The 23,065-nt window shown below is 38.7% G+C and overlaps 2 protein-coding genes across 6 annotated transcripts in view; one reads left to right on the forward strand and one right to left on the reverse strand.

Annotated features, from left to right (window-relative positions):
• Positions 1 to 10,554, forward strand: part of LOC149088708 (tubulin monoglutamylase TTLL4-like) — a 61,887-nt gene extending 51,333 nt beyond the window's left edge. For all 5 annotated transcript variants that reach the window (XM_089249189.1, XM_089249193.1, XM_089249202.1 and 2 more), the window contains exons 18-19: positions 8,454 to 8,527; positions 9,830 to 10,554. In XM_089249189.1, the coding sequence (XP_089105315.1) occupies positions 8,454 to 8,512 (59 nt within the window). In that variant the 3' untranslated portion in view covers positions 8,513 to 8,527; positions 9,830 to 10,554. The remainder of the gene's footprint in view (positions 1 to 8,453; positions 8,528 to 9,829) is intronic.
• Positions 10,555 to 11,232: 678 nt separating this feature from the next.
• Positions 11,233 to 23,065, reverse strand: part of LOC149088709 (uncharacterized) — a 271,005-nt gene continuing 259,172 nt past the window's right edge. The window contains exons 7-11 of the mRNA XM_089249188.1: positions 21,167 to 21,667; positions 18,754 to 19,033; positions 18,030 to 18,324; positions 15,567 to 15,710; positions 11,233 to 12,724 (exon numbers count right to left, since the gene is read on the reverse strand). Coding sequence (XP_089105314.1) covers positions 12,549 to 12,724; positions 15,567 to 15,710; positions 18,030 to 18,324; positions 18,754 to 19,033; positions 21,167 to 21,667 — 1,396 coding nt within the window. The 3' untranslated portion in view covers positions 11,233 to 12,548. The remainder of the gene's footprint in view (positions 12,725 to 15,566; positions 15,711 to 18,029; positions 18,325 to 18,753; positions 19,034 to 21,166; positions 21,668 to 23,065) is intronic.

Genomic DNA, 23,065 nt, shown 5'->3' on the forward strand with positions numbered 1-23,065 from the left:
ACCTTTTTGACAGAATTTTGAAATTTGACATTTTTTGATATTTTTTCCCCATTTTGATTAAAATTTGCCAAAATTTTAATTTTGAAGTAAATTGAAAATTATTTTGTGTTTTTCTACCAGTTAAAGTACTACTACCAATCAATGTAAATCAATTAGTTTATTTTACTGTTACATGTGAACAAGCTATGTGTGTTCAAAAATGCATGTTCCATTTATGGAACATTGGCCTTTCAAGAGAGCGGGATTCTAGTAATTCTGATGTGCAGTGAGCTGCTTCAATTTTCCCATTCGAACCACCTGGTGTTATCATTCCACTTGTATAAGGGACCAAGTTCTGGGTAATATGACAGAGAGAAATGTGTTTTTTGGGGTGAATTGTTGGTATTGGGTATTTTTTATTCTTGTATTCTTAGAAATGTATGTTTTGTGACCCGCAGACTAGTCAAATCAAGATCGGCAATCGTAGATAGTCTTGTTATGTTCAGGTGTGTAACACCATGTCCAAAAGATATCTCACATTAGAAGCTGTAGGATATTTAGAAACTCTTTCATATTCCAAATTAGAGGACGTAGATATATGCCATTTACCTGCTAATGATCCTGAAAACATCACGGATGAAGAGAATATTGTTGAAAATGATCTAATCTCATCAGTTCCAGTTGATGTTTGTGGAGTGGTAATTTAATAATTAATTTTGCAACAATGGGGATGAGGTGTTATAACTCCCAAAGTATGTTCTTCAAAACATGTAATACAAAAAACATGAGTAACAGTTATGTGAAAATTTCAAGAAATGGCAAGAAGATTCTGATCAAAAAAAAAAAAAAATTTTGCATGGGATAAAACAAACTCTCAAGAACTCAATCAAAACCACAGGCTGTGGATTCCATTGGAAAAAGATTTGCCATATGTGACCATTATAGTATGTTGGATAATCATGGGCGGAGATACAGGGGGGAGGGCGGGATGCTCCCCAGCATCAAAGGTGAAGTTGACTGATCTAATGTATACACTATCTACCAATAAGTATTTGGGCACCTGTGATAGAAAAGAAAAACTAACTTTATTCAAAATCAATAGTTGGTAGAGCCTCCACGAGAGGCAATTACAGCGTGAACCCTCCGGGGCATACTTTCCACAAGTCCTTGTGTGACGGCTAGTGATATTTTCTTCCACTCGGCTTGGAGAAGACATGTCAGTTCCTTCACCGATTTTGGACGGGTAGGGCACTCCTTAATTCGGCGATCCAACTCGTCCCAGAGGTTCTCGATAGGAATCAGGTCTGGGCTCTGGGCAGGCTATTCGATGAACCCCATTGGCACCATACCAAGCCTTGGTTAACCTCGCAGTATGACAGCTGGCATTGTCGTCCTGGAAGTAACAGGGGTCCACCCCGTAAAACTGCCACAACGTAGGAAGCACATTGTCATCCAAAATAGTGCAGTAGGCATCGTCGTTGAGCTTACCATGAATGGGGACCAAGGGTCCCAGTCCATACCAGGAGAAACACCCCCAGACCATAATTCCACCTCAGCCGAACTTGACTGTTGGCACAATGCATTCTGGCAGGAGACGTTCTCTAGGCAGACGCCAGACCCAGACCCTGCCATCCAAATGGTAGAGGGTGAACCTTGATTCGTCGCTCCAAAGAACCCGCTTCCACTGATCTACGGTCCAATTTCGATGTGCTTTGCACCACATTAACTGAGCAACGCGGTTGGACTTTGTGATCAAAGGCTTATAGGCAGCAGCACGACCAAGAAAACCAATCAGATGTGCTTCCTTACGGATGGTATTCATTAAAACAATACTCCCGGATGCCTGTTGAAACTCCTCGCGGATGAGGGCCATCGGTTGGGTGCGGTTCTTCCGAATTTCTCTGGACAGCACCCTTCTGTCTCTATCTCCCAGTTTCGTTGGTCTGCCAACTCAGGGCAAATTCCGACAATCACAGCTCACTTTCCACTTCTTAATCACATAAGCCACTGTCGATTTTGGGTACTTCAGCTCGCTAGATATGTCCCTTAAGGATCGGTCATTTTTGTGATACCTTATAATTATACCTTTCTCAAAATCAGAGAGCTCCGAACTGTGCGGCATCTTGCATGCGACTAATGCCGATGTTGTTTCCTACACGATATATACCGGCGGAGGGCGTGACGTATCTCAGGACCGCAGATATCGTCATTTGCATAGGTGTCCAAATACTTATTGGTAGATAGTGTATATGCATATATGAATTGACATCATCGTGCCCCCCCCCCCCATCCCAAGACTTCCGAGTCTATCTCTGTCTATGTGGATAATTCATTCAGAATTGTGAAAAGCAGATCATATTTTGCATTTGGAATTCCAAAGTAACAATAGAAGCAACAATAAACCTTATACGAATGAAGGAGGAGTTAACTATTCATCCAAGTCCACGTTATCAACTGAAAAAAGATGCCAGGTCATCTGACGGCCATTATATTGTGTCTGTGATGCAAGGATAGTGTACAGTTTGCCAAAAAAAACACTATATAAATGCTATCATTGTGATGAACGGGGGTCCATCTAAGCTTTCCTCATCATGGACATTAGAAAAGAAATTGAATTTTCTGTACACATTTTTGTGTTAAAAAAACGGTATGTGTTCTGAATTTTATATTGTAGTAGAAAACAGAAAATTTTGCGTGATAACTGTACTCCAGAAACAAATAATTGTCAGAATATTTATGATACCAGTTTCCGCTTTCACCTCTCCCCAAGTGTAGATGTTCCATAAATGGAACATTTGAAAAACGAAGAAAAAAACCTTTTCTTCAAATTTCAAAGTTGATCTATGTATAGAAATGTAAAAGGACCTCAAATTTCAAAACAAGTGACTTTGTTCATAGTTCAGCCTTTAAACGGTTAAGAATGGTAAAATGGTATCCATATATTCTCACAAAGATTTATTTGCAGGGGTGTCTTAATGGACCAACAGGCCCTTAGAAGCCCCAAATTATTCAATTATTTTGAAATTATTATATAATTTTGTGTATTCTGAAACTTGTTTATAGATAATGAATTTTCATAAGTTCTGAAATTATTTTTTTTCATTAAATACAAGTTTTTCATTAACTCCAAAATTATATCCCAGAATTATTTCTTTCATTAAATAGTCATTTCATTATGTATGAGTTAATTGTGATGATATTTATTAAATATATATAAATTGAAATTAATTAAATAAATACGTATAGCATTTTCATCATTTCTAAAATTCTTTCATTATACACGAATTTCCATTCTGAAATCATTTTTTTCCCAGTAATTGTTTGATCATCCTTCAATGTTGAGCAGTTGTTTTCTCAAAATTGACAGTGTGCCAAGGCAAAAAAGCCCAGAAGACCACAAGTGTGGACTTCTGGCTTTTTTTTGTGGTGGGGACATGTGTTTGAGTCCTCTAACGCAGTGGTTCTCAACCGGGGGCCCTAGGATATTCCAGGGGGGCCATGGATGAAAATCTTGCAAAAGGGGAGCCACGGCTACTGATACGGGGGCCACGAAGAAATTTGTGACATTAAATTTTTTTAGTCACTCTGACAAAAAAAATGTAATTTCAAACAAAATGCTTAGAATATCTTTTTCATAATTTTTCCCCATTCAAGTAACATTAATATGAGGAAGGAAATAAAAAAAGTGGTTCATATAATCTTGGTGGTTTTATGACTTGGGTGTGATAGTGGGCCCTGACACAAACTATAGAAGAGGTTTAAGCAAAATGAAAATAACTGTAAAGACAGAAAATTGTGTGTGTTCAGACTTTTCATTCAAAGAGGGCTGACTTAAAGAAAGGAGACAAAGATTTGTGGACCATTCATTGACATTCTTTTGAGTGCTGGTAGTAAATGTAATCCAAGAAGTAGATGGGTGAAAAATGAAAGCTTGTAAAAAACCCATCATTTTCATGCAATTACAGACGGATAGCCATCTAGTTTAGCACAAAGCTATCTTCAGCCAGCACTGAGTGGTCTGATGGGGAATATATTTATAGAAATCGAATAGAGAATGATTGCTCTGGGGTATTTTTTATGAATTTTGAAAGGGGGTGCCAATTCATTGTCTCTGCTGAAAAGAAATAAAGTCAAATTCAGTTATAACAAACTCCAAGAGACCAAATACCCGCGAAATTTAAAAATTTTTAAAACTACATTGCTGTGATAATGTATTGGGACAGGGGCGGCTTAAGCAAGGTGCAAGGGGTGCGGCGCACCCGGGCGGCGGTGTAGACTTTACTTAAGACAACAAAATTTAACACAGTAAAAATTCACGACATCAGCTTTTGAGTCATACCATACCTGGACAACGGAAACATTGAGAAAATAGACAAGGCCTCTAATCGTAATACCAGAAACAAGAATGTAAGCTATCTGGGCAGCTCGAGACAAAATCAGTACCCGTGTGGGACTTATTTTTTGCGCCTCCTAACAATTGCTCCCTCCATAGGCCCTACCTCCTGCGTCTGGGAATCTTTCGTGGGGCCCATGTCCGATTTTCCACGGGGCCCCTTCTACAGTTAATTTATAGAGTGAAAAGAGAAAAGGTATAAGGATTTAGTCCAGGGCCTCAAGCTGGAGCCCTGTCAGCCCTACCCTTAGAAGGTCATGCCCCTCCCTCACAATTTATCCAAACAATTCCTAACAAAACATTTTTTTCGGCCCTTCATTTCGGATTTTGCGCCCCTCCAGAGCCGACAGTTTGGTTTTTTTTGGCCAATGGAATTTTTTTTACCCATTCACCCCGGATTTAGCATCCTCTTAAGCGGTGCCCCATGTGGCCGCAATGGGTGGCATGGACAAGCGCCACCTCTGCACTCTATAACAAGGGCCATATGTGCATTTTAGTTCCCTCACCCATGGCCCCCACAAGAGCCCGGGATAATTCTCATAATTTTTTGCCTTTTTCAGCCTATAAATTAACTATAGAAGGGACCGTGAGAAATCTCACTGGGAGGGGGCCTGCAAAAGATCCCAGCCAAGGGCCCATACCCTCACTCAGAATTTGATCCACAATAGTCAAATGAAGACAAAGGAAAAATTTGGTTTTTCACTTGCCCCTGGAATACCAGAAACACCTTAGAAAAAAATTTTCTTAATAAAAATTACCCCGTTTAATATCTTTGCAGGATAAGTGATGATGGCTCACAAAAATAAGTGCTCTTTCAAGGATTAAGTTATCTGGCATTTATTAAGAATGTTTTTTGTTCTAGAATTATTTTACCAAAGGCAAAAAGTTTTCTACTTCAAAAGCGGGACGTATGGCCACGCACATGTTGCACGGTAAACAATGATGTGCAGCTTTCTTCTGAAAAAAAATCAGGTTTATCTCCAGGTACCCTTTACCGAAGCCCTATCAGCCTCCTGGCAGGGTCGCCAGTAGGGGCAAGCACATGAGGCTTCAGACACCCGGGCGGCAGGTAAGCTCGAGCCGCCCCTGTATTGGGACTTCCTCCAATATTGACACCACATCTTCAGAGTTTTTTGATCAGTACTGTAATGCTTCCTTTTAACTGCCCTACTAGTGCCTGCAGCATCCTAAATAATTTCAATGCAATTTTCCTATCCTGCTAGAGCAATGTTGTGGACATTAGAAAAAAATTCTAAAAAAGCGTATGACTACATTTAAAGCGATTTAAATCCGTTTATTAGAGATTCACTGCATCTGCTGATTTCTAAAAAAAGTGCAATAAATTCTCACGTAAGTCTTCACTTTGAAATGTCCATAACTCGCTCAATGCGTCTCTTTGTGTCTGTCAACCTAAAATTTATGGTTTTTAGTGTTGATAATACGCATGCAAAACCAATTCAGAAACGCGTTTTTACAATCTGCAAAAACTGCTTGGATTTGATAGTTGGAAATGATGTCTAAATGCCAAAGATCTGGAGTTCGAATCAAAATGAAAATGTCAAATAATTGAAATTGTGCTTCGTATAAATGAAATATTTTAATATTGAAAGCTATAGATATAGAGATTAATCGTGCCCGTAGTCAAACATCTCATAAATGTGAAATTTTGTCATAAAACAGAGTGAGGCACGAATCTCCTTGCGCGCAAGTGGAATTTCAAGGCATTTACGCACAACCGAGCCCGTCTTGGCCAATTTTTCTTTTTCTCCCCACCCTTTCTTCCTTTTGTTTCCTTCCTAAATTTATAAAAGTAAAAAGGACATAATCATTATAAAAAGGACTGTTTTCAGATCAAATTGCCGAAGTTCAATTACTTTACTGCAAGCATGTCAGATTTTTTTTTGGGGAAATACAGTCAAACCCAAAGCGTATTAAAGACCCTTTATTAATACGATTTGGTCAAACCCCATTAGACTGGAACTCCAAGAGGCCCGAGAAATCACTTCGTAATAACGAAATTTCGTTACAAAGGAATTTCTGATTTTTATATTGTTCCTATGTAAACCTATCCGAGGGATTTTCGTTAAAACAATATTTTTCCCGTTATAATGGTATTTGTTAAAATGAGAGTTGACTGTATTTCGTCTCAAGCTATTTTCTTACGTGTGGGCGGCTGCATGGGTAACACGGCGTATGGCAATTTACTGGTGGGCCATTAGTCTTAGAGACATACCCAACTAGAAAAAGTATCCAAATCACGTGTCCAACTCAGATATGTCATTCATGTTGTAAGGGGTTGTATAGCTATACAATAAAAAAAACCCAACTTTTTATACTGTCCCCGTGTGCCAAAGAACCCAATTAAGAAGTTGTTACTCTGTCTTTCCCGATGCCAACTAAAATAATTTCATGTGTCTAAGTGCAATATTCACCGAGATATGCGAATTAAAAAAATTGAAGAAATTTGGGAAAAAACAGCATTAAATGCGGGTAAAATCGTTTCCCCGCATTTAATGCTGTTTTTTTTCCCCCCCAACTTTCTTCGAATATCTCAGTGAATATTGCAATTAGAAACGTTGAATTTTTTGTTGGAGACTGGGAGACAACTTTCCAATTGGGTTTTGGGGCACAGGGTGTCCGCATAAAAAGTTAACATTTTTATTTTAATAACTATGTAACCCTTGGCAACATTAATCAAATATCTGAGTACTACACATTATTCGGGTACTTTTTCCAACTGGAAGTATGCCCCTAGGACCAATGGTTCACCAGTAAAATGCCATACGCTCCGTTACCTATGCGCCTTGTATATTAAACATAGTACGGACTGTTATGTGAAATATTGTGTTGTGTTTAAGCCAACACGCACGTTGCTTCGTTCGCCTGTGAGAGAGCGGTCACATTATGAACCAAAAAGCCACTTGAAGGTAGCTTGTCATCCAACGAAATATCAGATTTTCACTGTATCGAAATTGAAGTCAACAAACTGATAATTTTCTTATTTGAAAATCTGATTATTTATATTTTCCGATGGGCTTGAAATCCTGACAGTGAATCATTATTCTGATCATATGAACAGTTTTGCCACTGCGTATATGGTTTTTCTGGAATGAATGGGTCAAGCAAATATTAAGGAAGTTTTCACACGTATTTTAGTTCATTTTTTTAAATTCATAGTAGGGCTAAAACTTGAACCTATATCCTTGATACATGTATTATTGTTAAAAACGATGTGAGAGGTTGAACTTTTCAATTGTCATTCATCTGTGTGGTCTCCCTCATTACTACTTTTATCCGCACGAAGAGAATAAAATTAACAAAACTGCTTGCTACCACTTTTTGAGATTTTTATCATTATAAGAATGCATATTTTGGAAGCTACAACTGACATTTCTCAATGAAACCATAATCTTTTACACAAAAAAAAAAAACTAATTTGAAAATAATAAAAATTTCATCCAGTACAGTAACTTGATGACATTGTGCCGTCTTCAAGCGCAGAGTTTACACATTGATTAAAAATATATATATTTTTTAATTGGACTGTGTGACGCAACACATAATACATACAAATCAAACTGAGAAAAACACAAAACAATAAACTTCACAAAAAGTAACATTACGATGATACAGGCACTTTGTGACCCCAAGGGATTTTTTATATTTTTACTGTATTCTATTATGTTTATTTTGCTTTTTAGTTATTTTCATAAATTAAAAATTAATCAAATTAAATTCAAAAATATTTATACTTCATACAATTTTTGAATAACTATCTTCTAATGGGAAAACGGGGGGGGGGGGGGGGAGGAGGAAGGGGGAGTAGAAAATTATTCATGTTCGCAAGGGGGGCCACAGAAATGAGAAATGGTTGAAAGGGGGCCATAGACAAAAAAAGGTTGAGAACCACTGCTCTAACGTATCATCACATTATACAGTATTCTTGGTATCAGTTAAAAATGGTTTAAATACGTGAAGTTTAATTAGTTTTTTCTTGGAATACATTGTGAAACTTTTATTCTATTATGTAGTAGGTTAAATGAAATAATTTTTAAAAACCATTTTTTTATTCTGTTTCCAGGCATTGCTTTACTTCAAAGTCTTTGTGAGAAAAACTTGCATCTTCAAACCGTTTTTTGAGATGTTTCTGTTCAGGTAAGGTAACTGAAGCTTGATTAAATATGTACAAGATCGAATGCTTGATTATTACAAGCTTGATTATTAATGCTTGATTTGTGCTTTGCTCATACAATGCATTATGAGATCAATGAGTGTAGTCAAACTTTGATATCCAGAAGTGCTATCAAAAATTGATATAACCTTGAGCTATATCTAACTCGTATAAAGCGCATACTACACAAGGAATAAAAATTCTGGTCACATGCACACACACAATCAAATTTGCTTATAACGAACATGGATATTACTAATTTCCAAATGTAATGAAGTTTATCCCATGTCCCATGAATTTCATGTTGCTTATACATCTTATACGTGTTAATATAGTAAGTAATGTTGAGGGTAAATGGAAGCTGAGGCCTATCGAAAATGCTGTTGATTATGTAAGTGGTGTTTGGAAAGTAAAGATACAACGGCTAGTATTAATTCAGAATAACTTTTGTGTGACAAAGTATTTACTAGTTCATGCATAAGTTTTCTACCTAATTATCACCATTATGCCAACATTTATTTGCTCTGGTTACTAGTTTCTGTGCCCCAGTGTGATGGAAATCTGCCGCCAGCTGCTTGCATCACATTGTAACTTAATTTTTTGTAGCATGCTATCATCATGGATGTGCTTTGTTCCCTTAGATCAGGGGTCTTCAACACATGCTCCATGGGCCACATTTGGCCCTTGGAGCTTTTTCAAATCTCATTGAGTAGTACTAGAAAATGATCAAAAACATTGAAAAACAATTAATTCTAAAATTAATGAAAAAAATAATTTCAGAATCAATAAAAGAAATATTTCTAGAATAAATAGTATAAATAATTCTGGAAGAAATTTATGAAAACTCAGGATTAATGAAAGAAATTATTTAATCACAGCATCAAGTACGGAAACAGTTTAAGGGTGGCTGATGTGGACTCACAATGGCAAGCAAAGATTACACAAAAAAGTTTGGTTGAGTCATTAATATTTTGTATGATCCCTTGGTCTATTGGTTGCAAAACACTCAAACTGTTTGAAATTTTCTGTTAAGAGTACCCTTTTTAAATGTAGATAATGTGGTTACAATTTTCCTTTCTGCTTCCGCGTTAGACATGTTCCGTTTAATCCAGGTTTTTAAATGTGTATTTTAGTATATTTTGGAATCGTGGGACACAATTTTTTTTCCAGTTGAAGAGAGATTTCTGCTTAATATAGGTTCCATGAAAGACAGACAGGTTTTACTGTATTTTATTTTTGAATAGAAAATATTGTTAGTTGTTTAAAATTTTGTGATTTTTATATAGGCATAGCATTTGTATGATATCGAGATTCAGATGCTGCTTCCTTTATGCCTCATAAACAAGACAAGCTCTGCTCCGACCACATTGTATTTCAATCACTTTTTTAAAAGTATATTCTGGTTATATTCTTGCTTGTAAATAAATAAATATATATATACATGCTGCTAAGTTTTCGAATTTTTTTTTTAAAGTCATATTTTTATATAAAACATTTTTCCTCTATTTATACCTTACCTCATCAAATCGAATTGCTTTAGATTATACAAAAAAGCTGTTATTCATGTGCTTTTTTTTCATTTCTCTTCGAGCATGTGTCCAGAGTTATCGGTTGATCATTCAATCAATCATTTGACGTGTGATAAAAATTCAAATGTCGTCGTGGTCTCATGTATTCTAGTAATATAGTTTTAGTATAAAAGAGAACTTATTTGTGTGAATGAGATTTATTTATTTATGCTGTGAACTGCCATTCGGGAGGGGTGCAAGCATCAGTCAGTTGTATTAATGATTTTTTAAATGTAGATAATGAATTTTGTATTTATTTCGCTCAAAACTTGGATAAATTCTTTCTCTGCCGGAAAAAAAACCATTTGGTTGTAAAATTAAAAAAAATTTATATATGAATTTCAACAATAGCTGTAAACGAGTCAAAAGTTGAGACGTTCTATTTGTTTTTTTACACATGAGATGTTGAATTCCAATTAAAAACAAACTGTTCTGATGCCTCACATGGTTTTGTCTGAATTTGTTTCCATTTGTTTTTTATATTCTCATTAGTATATTTAATACAGAAATCTAACGATAACATCAGAGGTGGCTTGAGCTTGCCTGGTCACAAAGTGCCATGTTCCCCACCCTTAAGAACAACCATGGCAAAAGCTGAGAAGGCTTTAGCCTAGTACAGTATTGCTTCTTTTTTGCCCCCTCCCCACTTTGAACTGTATTTCTTTTTGTGGCCCTCATATATATTCGGGAGCACATTTACTCCCATCGAGGAGGAGACCTTTTCTAATTATTGATAAGATCGATCTGCACTCGTAAGGTGAGCATGGATCGTTGGGGGAGGACGAGGGAGTGCAGGAAGAAAGACGATTATCTCCTCCAGGAGCCGAATTATGAATTATGTATGATATATAGAAGTTTTCTGTCTGATATAATACGGGACGATCTAACGAACTTACAGAACAAATCGTCTGACGGGAGATCCCTGGCTTTTATCTTATTGGCACAAATGGTCTGTGGATTACAAAAGGTCAAGAAATCTCACTAGATTACAGTTATAATTATGCTGATTGTATACAGAGGGGCATCTCTGATCTCTATTTAATCTGCAGCAATCTGTTATGATACCCTGTTTGGTACTAAATTCAATCCTGTTGTGTATTAGAAAAATGCAGAATCAAACATTTCAATTTATAACATTTTTATTACAAGTAATCGGTATACATTAAATTCGAAATGCATAAATTTATAATTTTTGAAGGAAAAAAAAAAAGCTGGATTGCAACTGCATGATTCTGCAAAACAACAAATATTTAATCATTAATTTTCGATGTAAGGAAAAAGTGCCAAACGTATTTAATATAAATTAATGTTCACAAAAGATAACTACAAAATTAGAATATTATGGACAAAAAAAAACCGGGTTGAAATAATTCATTTCCAGCTCGCTCTACCTATAAAAAAAGAATTTCCAAAAAAATTTCAATGGAGAGGAATAGAGCAATACAAAGAAAAAAAAAACGAAGCGTAAATACAATATCACAGCGCTGGCAAATCTAGTTATACAAAAATCGTGAAATATTCTAGATAATGTACGATTAATGCCAATCCATTTTTTAGTATGATTGATTCATTTCAACAATAAAATCATTACAGTTATAAGTGCGTGTGATGAATTCAGAAAAAATATCAATTTTGATTATTGAGAGACGTGAAATAGGATAGTTACTTTTTTTTCTCCAATCGATATATTTTTAGTTTCATGGGTAATCATTCGTTTTTAGAACTACATGCCATACAGGAATAAGAAAAAAAGCATTTATAAAATGGAATTGGCACAATCAGTTGTAAAATATTGCCACTTTTTTTTTGCGTGGAAAAATAGAAGTGCATTGTCTAATAAAGTTTGACCCTGCACATGTAATTTTTAAATACAAATATAATTTATGTAATCTATATGTATATATATGCAAATTTATATCACGTACATAATTTTACAACGCTATGCATTTCATAACAAGTTTGTATACTTTATATTGAGAAAAGAACATTTATCAAAAGAAAGTAGTATATTACTGTGTATATATGTTAATCCGAAGCTTATAATAAAATAACAGCGAAATGTGTTTTCTCTAATACAAATAGTTACAAATCTCGTCAGTTCCACTGACCATTTCGGAAAAATAGTTTATAAACAAAATATCTCGTTTCAAAAAAATGACACATTTGTAAGGATTAGAAAAATTGTTTTCTTCTTCTCAAAGAGATAACCTTCAAATTTCTAAATGTTCATCATGGAAACTCATTTTTGAATATCTTGAGCTGACACTGTCATTCATGTATAAAAGTCACTATAAAACTATCACTCATTCTCTGAGTTTTCGATTGCATACCAGGCGTTTCATCCGATAATTGTATAATTACTACTGGCGAAACTTATTCACACACACAAAAACAGCATTCATTCTTGTATAGCTTTGTCATGATTCGTCCTGGTGTCTCAGTTCACTGTTACTTGGTGGATGCTTTTTCTGGCCTGCACGATCACTGCCTCATCCGGTAACTTCTTCAAGAAGTTCCAAGCTTCAGTCCGTGTCATATTTGCCACTGGTTGACCGTTTACAGAGATTATTTCATCTCCGACATCCAGTTGGCCATTTTTATCTGCTACTCCACCTAGAAATATAGATTGTATTGTATTGCAAATTGCATATTATGTAATGGTGTAATGAAAGGCAAAAAATTTATATGGTATGGATAACTCAACTGGGAATCTTTCATGTGCTTAGAGGAAAAAAGCAAACAAGAGGCATAGTGTTCTAATTTTTACCCTATTATCATGTCCCCCCCCCCCTTTCCACAGGTGCAGTTATGGTTTTTCCCACCTTCTTGCATTCTAGTCTAATTTTCTTGACTACTTTCTTCGAATTGGGCTCCCTGTGCTATAACCTGTTTGACCTCCCCTTACTCCTACAAGCCCACTTGTTTTAAGTGATTCTCTTTTAGTGATTCACATGCTTGCACACTGATTTGGTCACTTACCTGGTCCCTCGCTCTGTAGGTCACTTTTTTGATCACTCACATGCTTGCACACTTTGATCACTCACTGACCTAGTCCCTTGATGTCTGGGTAGAGGCAATTTTCTTGACCACCCTGGGCTAAGCCAGCAGCAGGGCACTTTAGTGGTCTCCCGGACTAGATTTACATATTTTTCACGGAACCCCTATAATTTATAGGGAAAATTATAAAGAATTGTCCCCAGGCTAGAGCCCTGTCAGCCCTTCCCTTGTAGCGGGGGGCGTGCCTATAGTATCCAACGACTCTCGAATTATGACCTTAATTACAAGAAATAGTTCCTAAAGAATTGTCATGAAAAAAAAAAAAAACCCTCGACTCCTAAAAAGACGTCGCATGCGTAACGTTAGTTGACATTTGGCGTTTTGCCATCTGGTGCAAAATGTCAGTATATGCAAGCTATTGGCTGAGGTAGGTCTGACTGTCCGTGCAACGTCCCGTTCAGCCTATATTTGCTCTAAGGAAAGATGTTCGATGCTTCTGTAGGTAGCGTAGTGGTGCAGCGCACTCACCCGGATTGCGAGGGGACGGCGATTCGATTTTCTGTAAAAGCAGTTACATTTTCTTTCCTGAATTCATATTTGCATCAGCCAGCTGTTAAAATCTTTGTAACGTTAATTGTCGCCATTACGCCAAATCATGGCGAAATGTTTCACTTCGGTGAGGAAAAGATGAAATTCCTAAAAATAGCCGCCGCAGATTTTCGGCTTCTAAACAGTCGAAGCCACGGGAAGCTTGTCCTGTCCAGTTTTTTAGGTCCAATTGCAATTTTTCGTCGACGAGTTTGTTTTCAAGTGTAGTAATGATATATAGTAGCCGCCGCTTATAAGAATCACGTTTTGTTCAGCAATTTTGATTGTTATAATAAATGATTGATTCATATATATCCGGAAATTTTTGCTGTTGCTCTTTCAGTTACCACTGGAGTATACGTAAGGGTTGTGGGGAGGACCTTCAGGTGAAACTATTGTTTTTAATGTGAAAACCGGAAAAAAACCTTATTAATTTCTTATTGAATATTTAAATTCTTAAATCTATAGCAATAGATATCATTGCCCGTAGAGATCATTCATTTTCAATGAAGACTAAAATGTTACGCACTAACCGAACTACTATTGTAGTACTATTGTCATGCAGCCCTGGCCCCCCCACCCAAGAATGATTCTCATAACTTTTTGTTTTTTCACGCTATGCATTTACTATAGAGGGGGGTCCTTGAAAAGTCTGGTCCGGGGACCCACCAAAGATTCCAATCCCTACGGCAGAGGTCTTCAACCTATTTCTAGTCACGAGCACTGCCTGTACATATCATCGTCATCAAAAGAAGCGCACCCTTACGGCAAGTTTGACATAGAAAAGCATAAAAATCAGGATTGATTTTAATCCACGAATGCAATTTGTACCAGGTATTTAATCACGAGCATCAATCAAAGTATTCAATCACGAGCATAGAGCACTATGGGTGCTCTCAATCAACAGGCTGAAGATACCTGCCCTAGGGGCTCTGCCACGACCTCTATCTAGGTAGTCGTGGCTCTGCCCAGGATAGGGAGGGGGTTGTAGCCATGACTATTGTCCGACTGCATAACTCTAGATCAGAGGTTCCCAAACTTTTTGTTCCATTGCCTTCCCCCCTCACCCCAGAATATTTTTTAATCATCGCCCCAAACTCAAGTAAACCCATAGGGTCCTATATTACGCCACGCCTGTAACTTCTACCACCCCTTGGAGCTTTCTATCGCGCCTTGGGGGCGATATTGCCCACTTTGGGAAGCACTGTAATACCGCTTATCAGTACCTTTGACAAAAAAACCCCAGTTTTTTTAAACCACAAACCTCTTGCGGATAATTCTGTCATTCGTGGAAGGTAGCTCATTTCACTATGAAGTTGTAATCCTTACTTTTCGGGGGGGGGGGGCGCTACAGTCAATATGGGATTGTTTTATTACAAAGGTAAAAGTGACAATAAATATTCCTCCAAATAACCTTTGTGAATAATCAAAAATATTCTATAAGTTCCCACTAGATGAGCAGTGGTAGTTGTGAGGAAAACTTTTTTGATTCTTATAACAGGGGGAAATCTGATTCTTATAACCGATGATTTTCCTGTGTTAAAACAGCTCTTGGTTTTGTTTTGCCGATTTGATTCTTATAAGCGGTTGATTCTTATAACCAGTGATTCTTATAAGCGGTGGCTACAGTATCACTAGCAGAAAATTTTCGTCATTATTCCACTAGAGATTATTGGGGGGAAAAAATTCCTACACACAATTTTAATTCCATCTAAGAGAAAATCCCTACTTTGTTTACAAAAATCCCTTTTTATATTTTGTCTTTGTGTAATGTTTCGATAGGAATTCTTATCCGTGTGAAAACCTCTCCAGGAGTGTTGGTAGCCTATGCAGACAGCCTTGAACTAGAATTCTTAAAAGCAAGTCTCACCTTTGAATATCCTCTTGATGACTAAAGGCCTGTCACCTAGCGGTGAATCTTTGCCACCTTCGAGACTGAATCCTAGCCCAGCACCGTCTTTCTGGAGCTCTACATTGATCACAGCTGATTCACATTTCATATCACCGTTTTGAGCTGGAAAAAGAACAGTTATTAAATCGCTTGACCTTCAAATCGTGTCCATTTAAACCAAATATCCATTGAGAGAAATTTAGCCATTAGTGAAAAACGAGTGTCTAACAATTTATGTATGACATATACAGGGTGCTATTATTCTGTATCGGACTCTATCTACTACTATTTGGCTGGAAGTGAGGTTAATTTTTTTCAGAAAAGCCGAGTTGTAGCATGTGATTCCATTCTGAGCTCACTATGACGGCCCATGACCTGCTAATTATTAGAACTGTGAAAATATATTGAAAGACGTTGATGGCACATTTGCATCATGGCTGCCAAAGAAAACATTTCTGGGGAATTTCACTATGGGCGGATATACGAAGGGGGTGGGCCAGCGTCAAAGGTGGAGTCGACTGGAGAAACTGGAGAAACCGCGAGACGCCCCTCCCAGCAATAATGAACGTCCCCCCCCCAGACTTCCAAGTCTATCTCCGCCTATGAATTTGACGAACGTGTGTAGGAACACTCTTGCGTCATCGTCAATGAAAAAATTTAAAAAAAACGAGTGTTTAAATTTTGTTGTTAAGAAGTCACCAACGGATAAGGCAATAAACTCCTTGGGGTGTATTTTTCGTGTGACTTATTCGTTGGTGACTTAATATTCTTGGGCAAAAGTAGATCTACTCTTCCATATTTAAATTTTCCGTTATTTTTTTATATGTCCAACATGATTGCAAATGACCCAGGGACGCCGGAACATATATGCTCATGTTGCTAAAGCAACACCAATCATTTGAATGGTATTTGTTTAGCAACACTCACACACACACCAGTCACGGGACATTTTTGTTGAATGTGTGACGTATGGTCTTCAAACACATCCAAGTGAACATTATGTGCTTCCGGCATTTCAAACATTTTTGACTGCCGGCTTCCCTGAAATACCCCCTTTTTTTACTCAGCGCATATTACAGTGGAACCTCTCCCGTTAGTGAACGCTTTTCTGATTCCCGGTTCCGTGGAATAGGGCTTAATGTATTTCACTCCTCGTTAGCGGACTCTCCTGATAACGGAGAATAAAAGCAGGGGCAAGCTGTTTTTTATTCTTCAAAACTAATTTATTAATTTTTGTTTATTAATCGAGAATTTATCATATTCAACGGTGATTAGGTATAATCCTAAGACCGTATCGGTAAATATGATAATCCAGCTATCAATTACTTGATTAACTGAACACAACTATGGTCCAGTGGTTTTGTTTGCACATGCTGATACGTGTGAAGAAATTACAAGATTATTACATTACATTGTTATGAATGTTTTCATATTCTTAATGGTACTTACACTTATTTTAATTCAAATTTTATTGCAAAATACGTGTAGTGCACGTATCATGTACGGGTAAAAATAATTAATCGGTTTAACGAAGAGAAGAAAGATTATAAATTTTCCCATATATTTATCAAACTTTCTATTTTCATTTGGGAATTATGCATAATTGCAGATGAAAGCGATAATTGTGGTGAAATTTCAAATCTTTACTTTTTTCATTTAGACATAACCACCGCACCGTTCCCGTTTACAACACTCAGTAACATATTTATTTATTTTAACATTTTTAACATTAACATTTATATAGAACTAATTGCAACCAAAGCCAAACGACGTATATGTGGAAGTCGTATAAACGAGGTTCCACTGTACATCGGACCTCTCCATTAGCGGATACTCTCAGGCATAGGCGCAGAATTTTCTCGAGAGGGGGTTTTCAGATTTTTTCCTTCTGGGGGGGGGGGTTTACGTTTTTTCCTGCAAAATAACACTATAATCTTGGCTGAGGGGGGGGGGGGGTTAGAACCCCCAAAACCCCCCTTTGCGTACGTCAATGCTCCCAGGTAGCCGACAAAATTTTTGGTCCCACGGGTGGCCATTATCGAGGGATTCTATTGTAACATGGAAGTTTAGCCAATAGTGAACTGAGGTGAACAAAAGTCCTTAAGTAAACTTGGGGGGGGGGGAGGTGGAGGGTGGGTTTTCTTTATTTTCCCCCAGAAGGAGGACGACATTGTTTTTCCACTGTATCGCCCTGTGACTGGAAGGTATAAATTTTCCCGGTCACTCTTTAGGATGAGAGCAAGGTTGCCATATCTGGGGACTTCTAGGGGGGGGGGGTAACGTAGCGTACGTATCCCCCCGAACGAATGAGTTGTGATTCAGAATTCCGCTAAAAATTGTCTTAAAACTCCTACTATCACCAACCCCTCTCATTTTGGCGGTAGAGTTTTGGGACACCCTGTATACATAAGACGGATGGGATTGGGATGTTGGATTTGTTACCTCTTCTTGGCACTGGCGTATCGCAAGTTGTTGCCTTTGACGTGGTCATCACGCCGTCCGTACCCGTGTAGTACGAAGAGGAGGAGGACCGTCGGGCAGTACCAGGATTCGCGACACCATCTACCTTTTCCCTGGATATGACGAGTACGACTTCAGGTCGTGGCGCTTTCAGGATGTCCAAAGCTTCCCGATGAGTGACGTTCTTCAGGTCTCTGCCGTTTATAGATATTATCCGGTCTCCTTTCCTTATTCGTCCGTCACGGTCAGCGAGGCTTCCGGATATCACCTTGTGCACCTACGAGCGAAGAAATATGAATTTAAGTATGCAAAAAAATAACACTCTCTGCTCTCATATCAGAGCTTCTACCATGTTGACCAATCTGGCCTCGCGAAGCAGTTTCAAAAAAATTAATCATTTGATGTGTGGAAATTCGATATAGAGATGTACGAGAATTTTTTGTGATTCGTGTCCGAGAAGTGCTGCCACCTGTCTTCCACGCGTTGGAAGTGAAAGTGGTCAATGCCTGAAAACTCTCTTTTGTGAGTAGTGTTGAAGGTTTGAATGCTCTCTGTGGGGAGAGACTTTTTTTTGGCTCGTGGGACCGAAAGATCATTTAGGCCAACTCATATTCGTGGCCCGCAGAAACTGTGCTCGGCAATAAATGGCCCACGAGCCGAAAAATTCGTACATCTTTATTCGAATTCAAGGAGTAAATTATTGTACCGTGATTTCTTTGACTTCGTAGTCAGCTCCTCCGGCCAGAGTTATTCCGATGCTGCCAGCGGGGACTTCTCTGTGAAGAGTTATGACGTCGATTATGTGGTCCGAGCCGCCCTCGTCGAGGTTCGTTTCCCGATGTAAAGTCACGTTGGCATCGTCCATCAGCTTCTGCACCTCGGTGTTCCTGTGCGAAGCTGTGCTGCCGCTGCTGTTGGATTCCATCGACGTCATGGAATCGTAGGCCTCGGGCGTCGCGCTGGTCAGAGAACCTACGGAGCCGTACCTGAAGGAAAAGAGATGAGTTATATTACTTAAATAGTTACCCAGTTCCTCACATCATCCGCGTAGGTATCCCTCCATAAGGCAGTGGTTCTCAAAATTTGGCTTTCTTGCCCTAGTTACCATTTCATTTAAACACGGTTCCCTTGCCCTACCCCCAGGGTCGTCTTAAGAACATCGTGGGGCCCCCGGCAAAGTGATTTTTCTGATGTTCCCCACCTGGCTAGAAATGCTTGCCTACTAATTCGCATGTTTACTCCCCAAATTTTTAAGCAGATCTCATTTTTATGAGCTGCCCCTCCCTCTGCACTTGAGGTCCCTAGGCTGTGCCCTGGTGGGCTTAAGCGTTAAAAAAGCACTGCCTATGCCCTAGGCATATTTTACCTTCTTCTAAGTAACCATAATATACCAGTGACCTTGCTTTGCCATCATTTACTAGTGACAGTATTATCTATCATTTACCCGCTGCTACTTGTTTCACCAGTGACTATCACTTGGCCGTCATTTTCTAGTGACAGCACTTGGCCATAATTTACCTGTGACTGTATTTAGACATTATGTACACATGTCTTAATTAGCCATCATTTACCTGCTGCTACTTGTTCATTATTCAACAGTGGTTTCACCAGGCCATCATTTAGAGGTGCCTATTTTCGGCCATAATTTACCAGTGATTATTTTTGGCCATAATTTACCCATGACTGTTTTTGGCCATAATTTACCCATGACTGTTTTTGATCATAATTTACCAGTGGCGCGATTATTTATCATTGGCCTTAACTGACCATCATATTTACTCGCTGCTATTTGTTCATTATTCACCAATGGTTTTCGCCATTTACGAGTGGACATAATTTATCAAGGACCATACTCGATCCGTAGGGGGGGGGGGCGATTGTCCACCTCAGTCCTTTCGCCTATGCTCTATGCCAGTAACACAATTTTTTTCTAGTGAACGGTGGACCACTTCCCCTCTGTATCCGCCTATGAATTTGCCATAATTTACCAGCTATCTGCTCTGATATTTGTTCATAATTCATCAGTGGTTTCACTAGGCTCTCATGGAATAGCAATTATTCACCAGTAGAAATGGCCCCCACAAGGGCGGGGCTGACAGGGCTCTAGCCCTGGGACCCGGAACGATTCTCATCATTTTTTGATTTTTGAGGCTGTAAATTAACTATAGAAGAGCCCGTGAAAAGTCTGACCGGAAGGGGGGGGGGCAGCAAAAGATTCCAGCCTCGGGGGCCCTGCTCCAGGATGTGGGGGGGGGGCATGCCAGTAGCCATAATTAGTCGTCATTTACCAGTGACCTTACGTAGCCACATTTTACCAAAAGTCATACATAGCCGTTATTAACCAATAGCCGTAATTGGCCATAAATTACCGGCGCCATATACTTGATCATCATTCAGGAATGGCTCCTTAGATCCAAATAATCGGATCAAAATAGTCGGCTGAAGTTTGATCCCTACAACAATTTATGTTGGTACAAACATCAATAACTTGCTCGAGGTACGACGCCATTGGTAGCTGCGACGCACATTTTGAGCGCTACTGTCTAAGGTATAGGGTACATATTAAAGAACCTTATTTCAAAGCAGCCTATATATACAGCCGAAACCAGCCATCAGAAAATTGTGAAGTTTTGTACTTAAAGGGATGGGAATTTTCCTTTCAGCGAAAAAAAGAAATCTAAATATTGCCACCAGAGGGCGTTTTATCAATAAATTACACATTTATCTACACACTTTTTACTTCTACAATTTTCATTGCGGCTGATGATGTTCCACGTCATGACCATTATTTTTGGCTGCCATCTGAAATGGCAAGATGACATGGTCTAGGTTTTACAACAGCTGCTGCGAGACGTCGAAAAAAAAAAAATTCATGGAAAAACTACAGGTGATACGCCCTCCCTGGTGGCGATATTTGTAACTTTTTTCCCGCTGAAAAAGAGAAATTCCCTTTTTTTCTTATTAAGTCATTTACAAAATTTCACAACTTTCTGATGACTGGTTTCAGCTGTAGAAACAGGGTTCTTTAATTATGGATATACCCTGCGCAAATGGTTATTGAATGTATAGAAGAAAGGCTATTATATGTCTTTTTCAAATTATATCCTCACACAACTCACCTCGTAGGCGAAGCCGCCTCAGAATCATCGTATTCCATTGTCGAATCGAACGAGGAGTCCGACCTGTGATCCACGACGTAGCTCTCGTGCTTCTTCTTCTGGCCGCTTTTGTCGCTCGCTTTATCCAGGACGTTCCGTTTCGAAGGCGTCGCAGAACTCTCCAGGGCCGCCGTCGTGTCGCGCGGCGGTAATGCAGGTGCGCACCTGCTGACGGATGCCGTGGACGCAGCGGCGACGGCAGCGTTCTGGTTCTGGATGCATTGGGTCTCGAAAGCTTTCCGGATGTCGCTGACGCTGACTGACTTGGCGTTGCTGGACGAAAGGTAGGATATCCCGTGGCTCCGGACGCTCTCCAGTGGGTCCCTCAGGGATGCTTGTGACTTGGACAGAATCTTCGTCCTGGAGAAGTCCATCTTCTCCCGCAAGGAGCTGCTCCACAGCGAGTTCACCCTTTCTTTTCCGTCGGCACGAGTTTTCCAGGGATGGTTCTCGGACGACGAACTGGAAAAATAAAAGAGGAAAAGATTTCACAAATATGTCTACCTGCGTTGCTAAACATACGTATGATCATATTATCCGTATTATACACACATTCCTGTATTTTTTAACTTATGAAAATGTTTCCTATTTTCCCCCGTATTTTCAACGAAACTTATTGAAATTGCAATCTTTTAAGGGGCCGTTCAAGTATTACGTCATCATCGATGGGGAGGGGGGTTTCCGATTTGCTGACTTTTGATGACAGGGGAGAGGGGAGGTTTGGATAATGCTTACGTCATCAACTACCCCCTTTATGAAAATATGAGTTAGGATTCAGAGGGTCACAGCTGATGACGAAATTTTGCTGACAAGGGGGTCAAAAATGGCTGAAACTTTGCTTACGTAATACTTGAACGGTCCCTAACTGAAATCATCGAAGAAAACAATTTTCGTTACTTACGTTTAAACACATTATGATAATTATGGCTATACAGTCAAACCTCGTTAATGAGTCACTCTTGGGAGAGCAAAAATATGACTTGATATGCGGAGTGACTCATCAAACGGAGTAAGCCATAGCTGTGCCATTTCCAGCCTGAAGATAATAGGGACTTTCAGAAAGTGATCTGGTAAGCGGAGTGACGTGTTAACCGGGTGACGTACTAACGAGGTTTGACTGTATATACAGTCGGTTCCCATGGCCCCCACAAGGGTGAGAAGGTCACTCCAGCCCTGGGGAACGGGACAAAATTCCTATCAATTTTTGTTTTTCACGCTATAAATTCACCATATAAGGGCCCGTGAAAAGTCTGGCTTGGGAGCCCGACAAAGATCCCAGACTGGAGGCCATGTCGGTCCCGCTTAATCGGATATCAACGATTCCAGTACACAATATCCGACTATACATATAGGTATGTTTCTATATTGAAAACTGATGAAGGATCAATATCAAATAAAGTTTCTCGAATATATCAGACATTAAAAAACGAAATGAAAAATTATATTTAATTATAATATGATCACAATACCTACATTTTTTTTTTCTCATTACGAATGTAGCGCCCTCTATTGGCCCAGCAGCGAACAAAAATGGAATAATTAAATGTATGTATTGAAGACTACTTGAATTCTTGGAGGCCAGTACCTACTCTCAAATGTAGAGAAACATATTTCCCATTAATTCCAAACGTTTTCATTCAATATGTGTGTAGTGGTTGATGTGTATCAACAGTTGACGTGTGAAGCGTAATATTCGATTAAGCGAGGAACTTTGGTGGCAGAGGATTTTATCCGTTTTGGCGGGGTTATCCGTTATCTAATTAAGCGGCGCCGACTCTATGGGTATTAATTTGTCAAAAATTTGTCGTGTTCAACGTTTTTATTACGGGAATTACATTTTAATTCGCTGTGATTTGCACT

Source organism: Pholcus phalangioides, unplaced genomic scaffold, assembly GCF_987345545.1.
Source record: "Pholcus phalangioides strain wild (caught in Gottingen) unplaced genomic scaffold, Ppha-v1.0 ptg000003l_1, whole genome shotgun sequence".
In the NCBI taxonomy this organism is placed as follows: Eukaryota; Metazoa; Arthropoda; class Arachnida; order Araneae; family Pholcidae; genus Pholcus; species Pholcus phalangioides.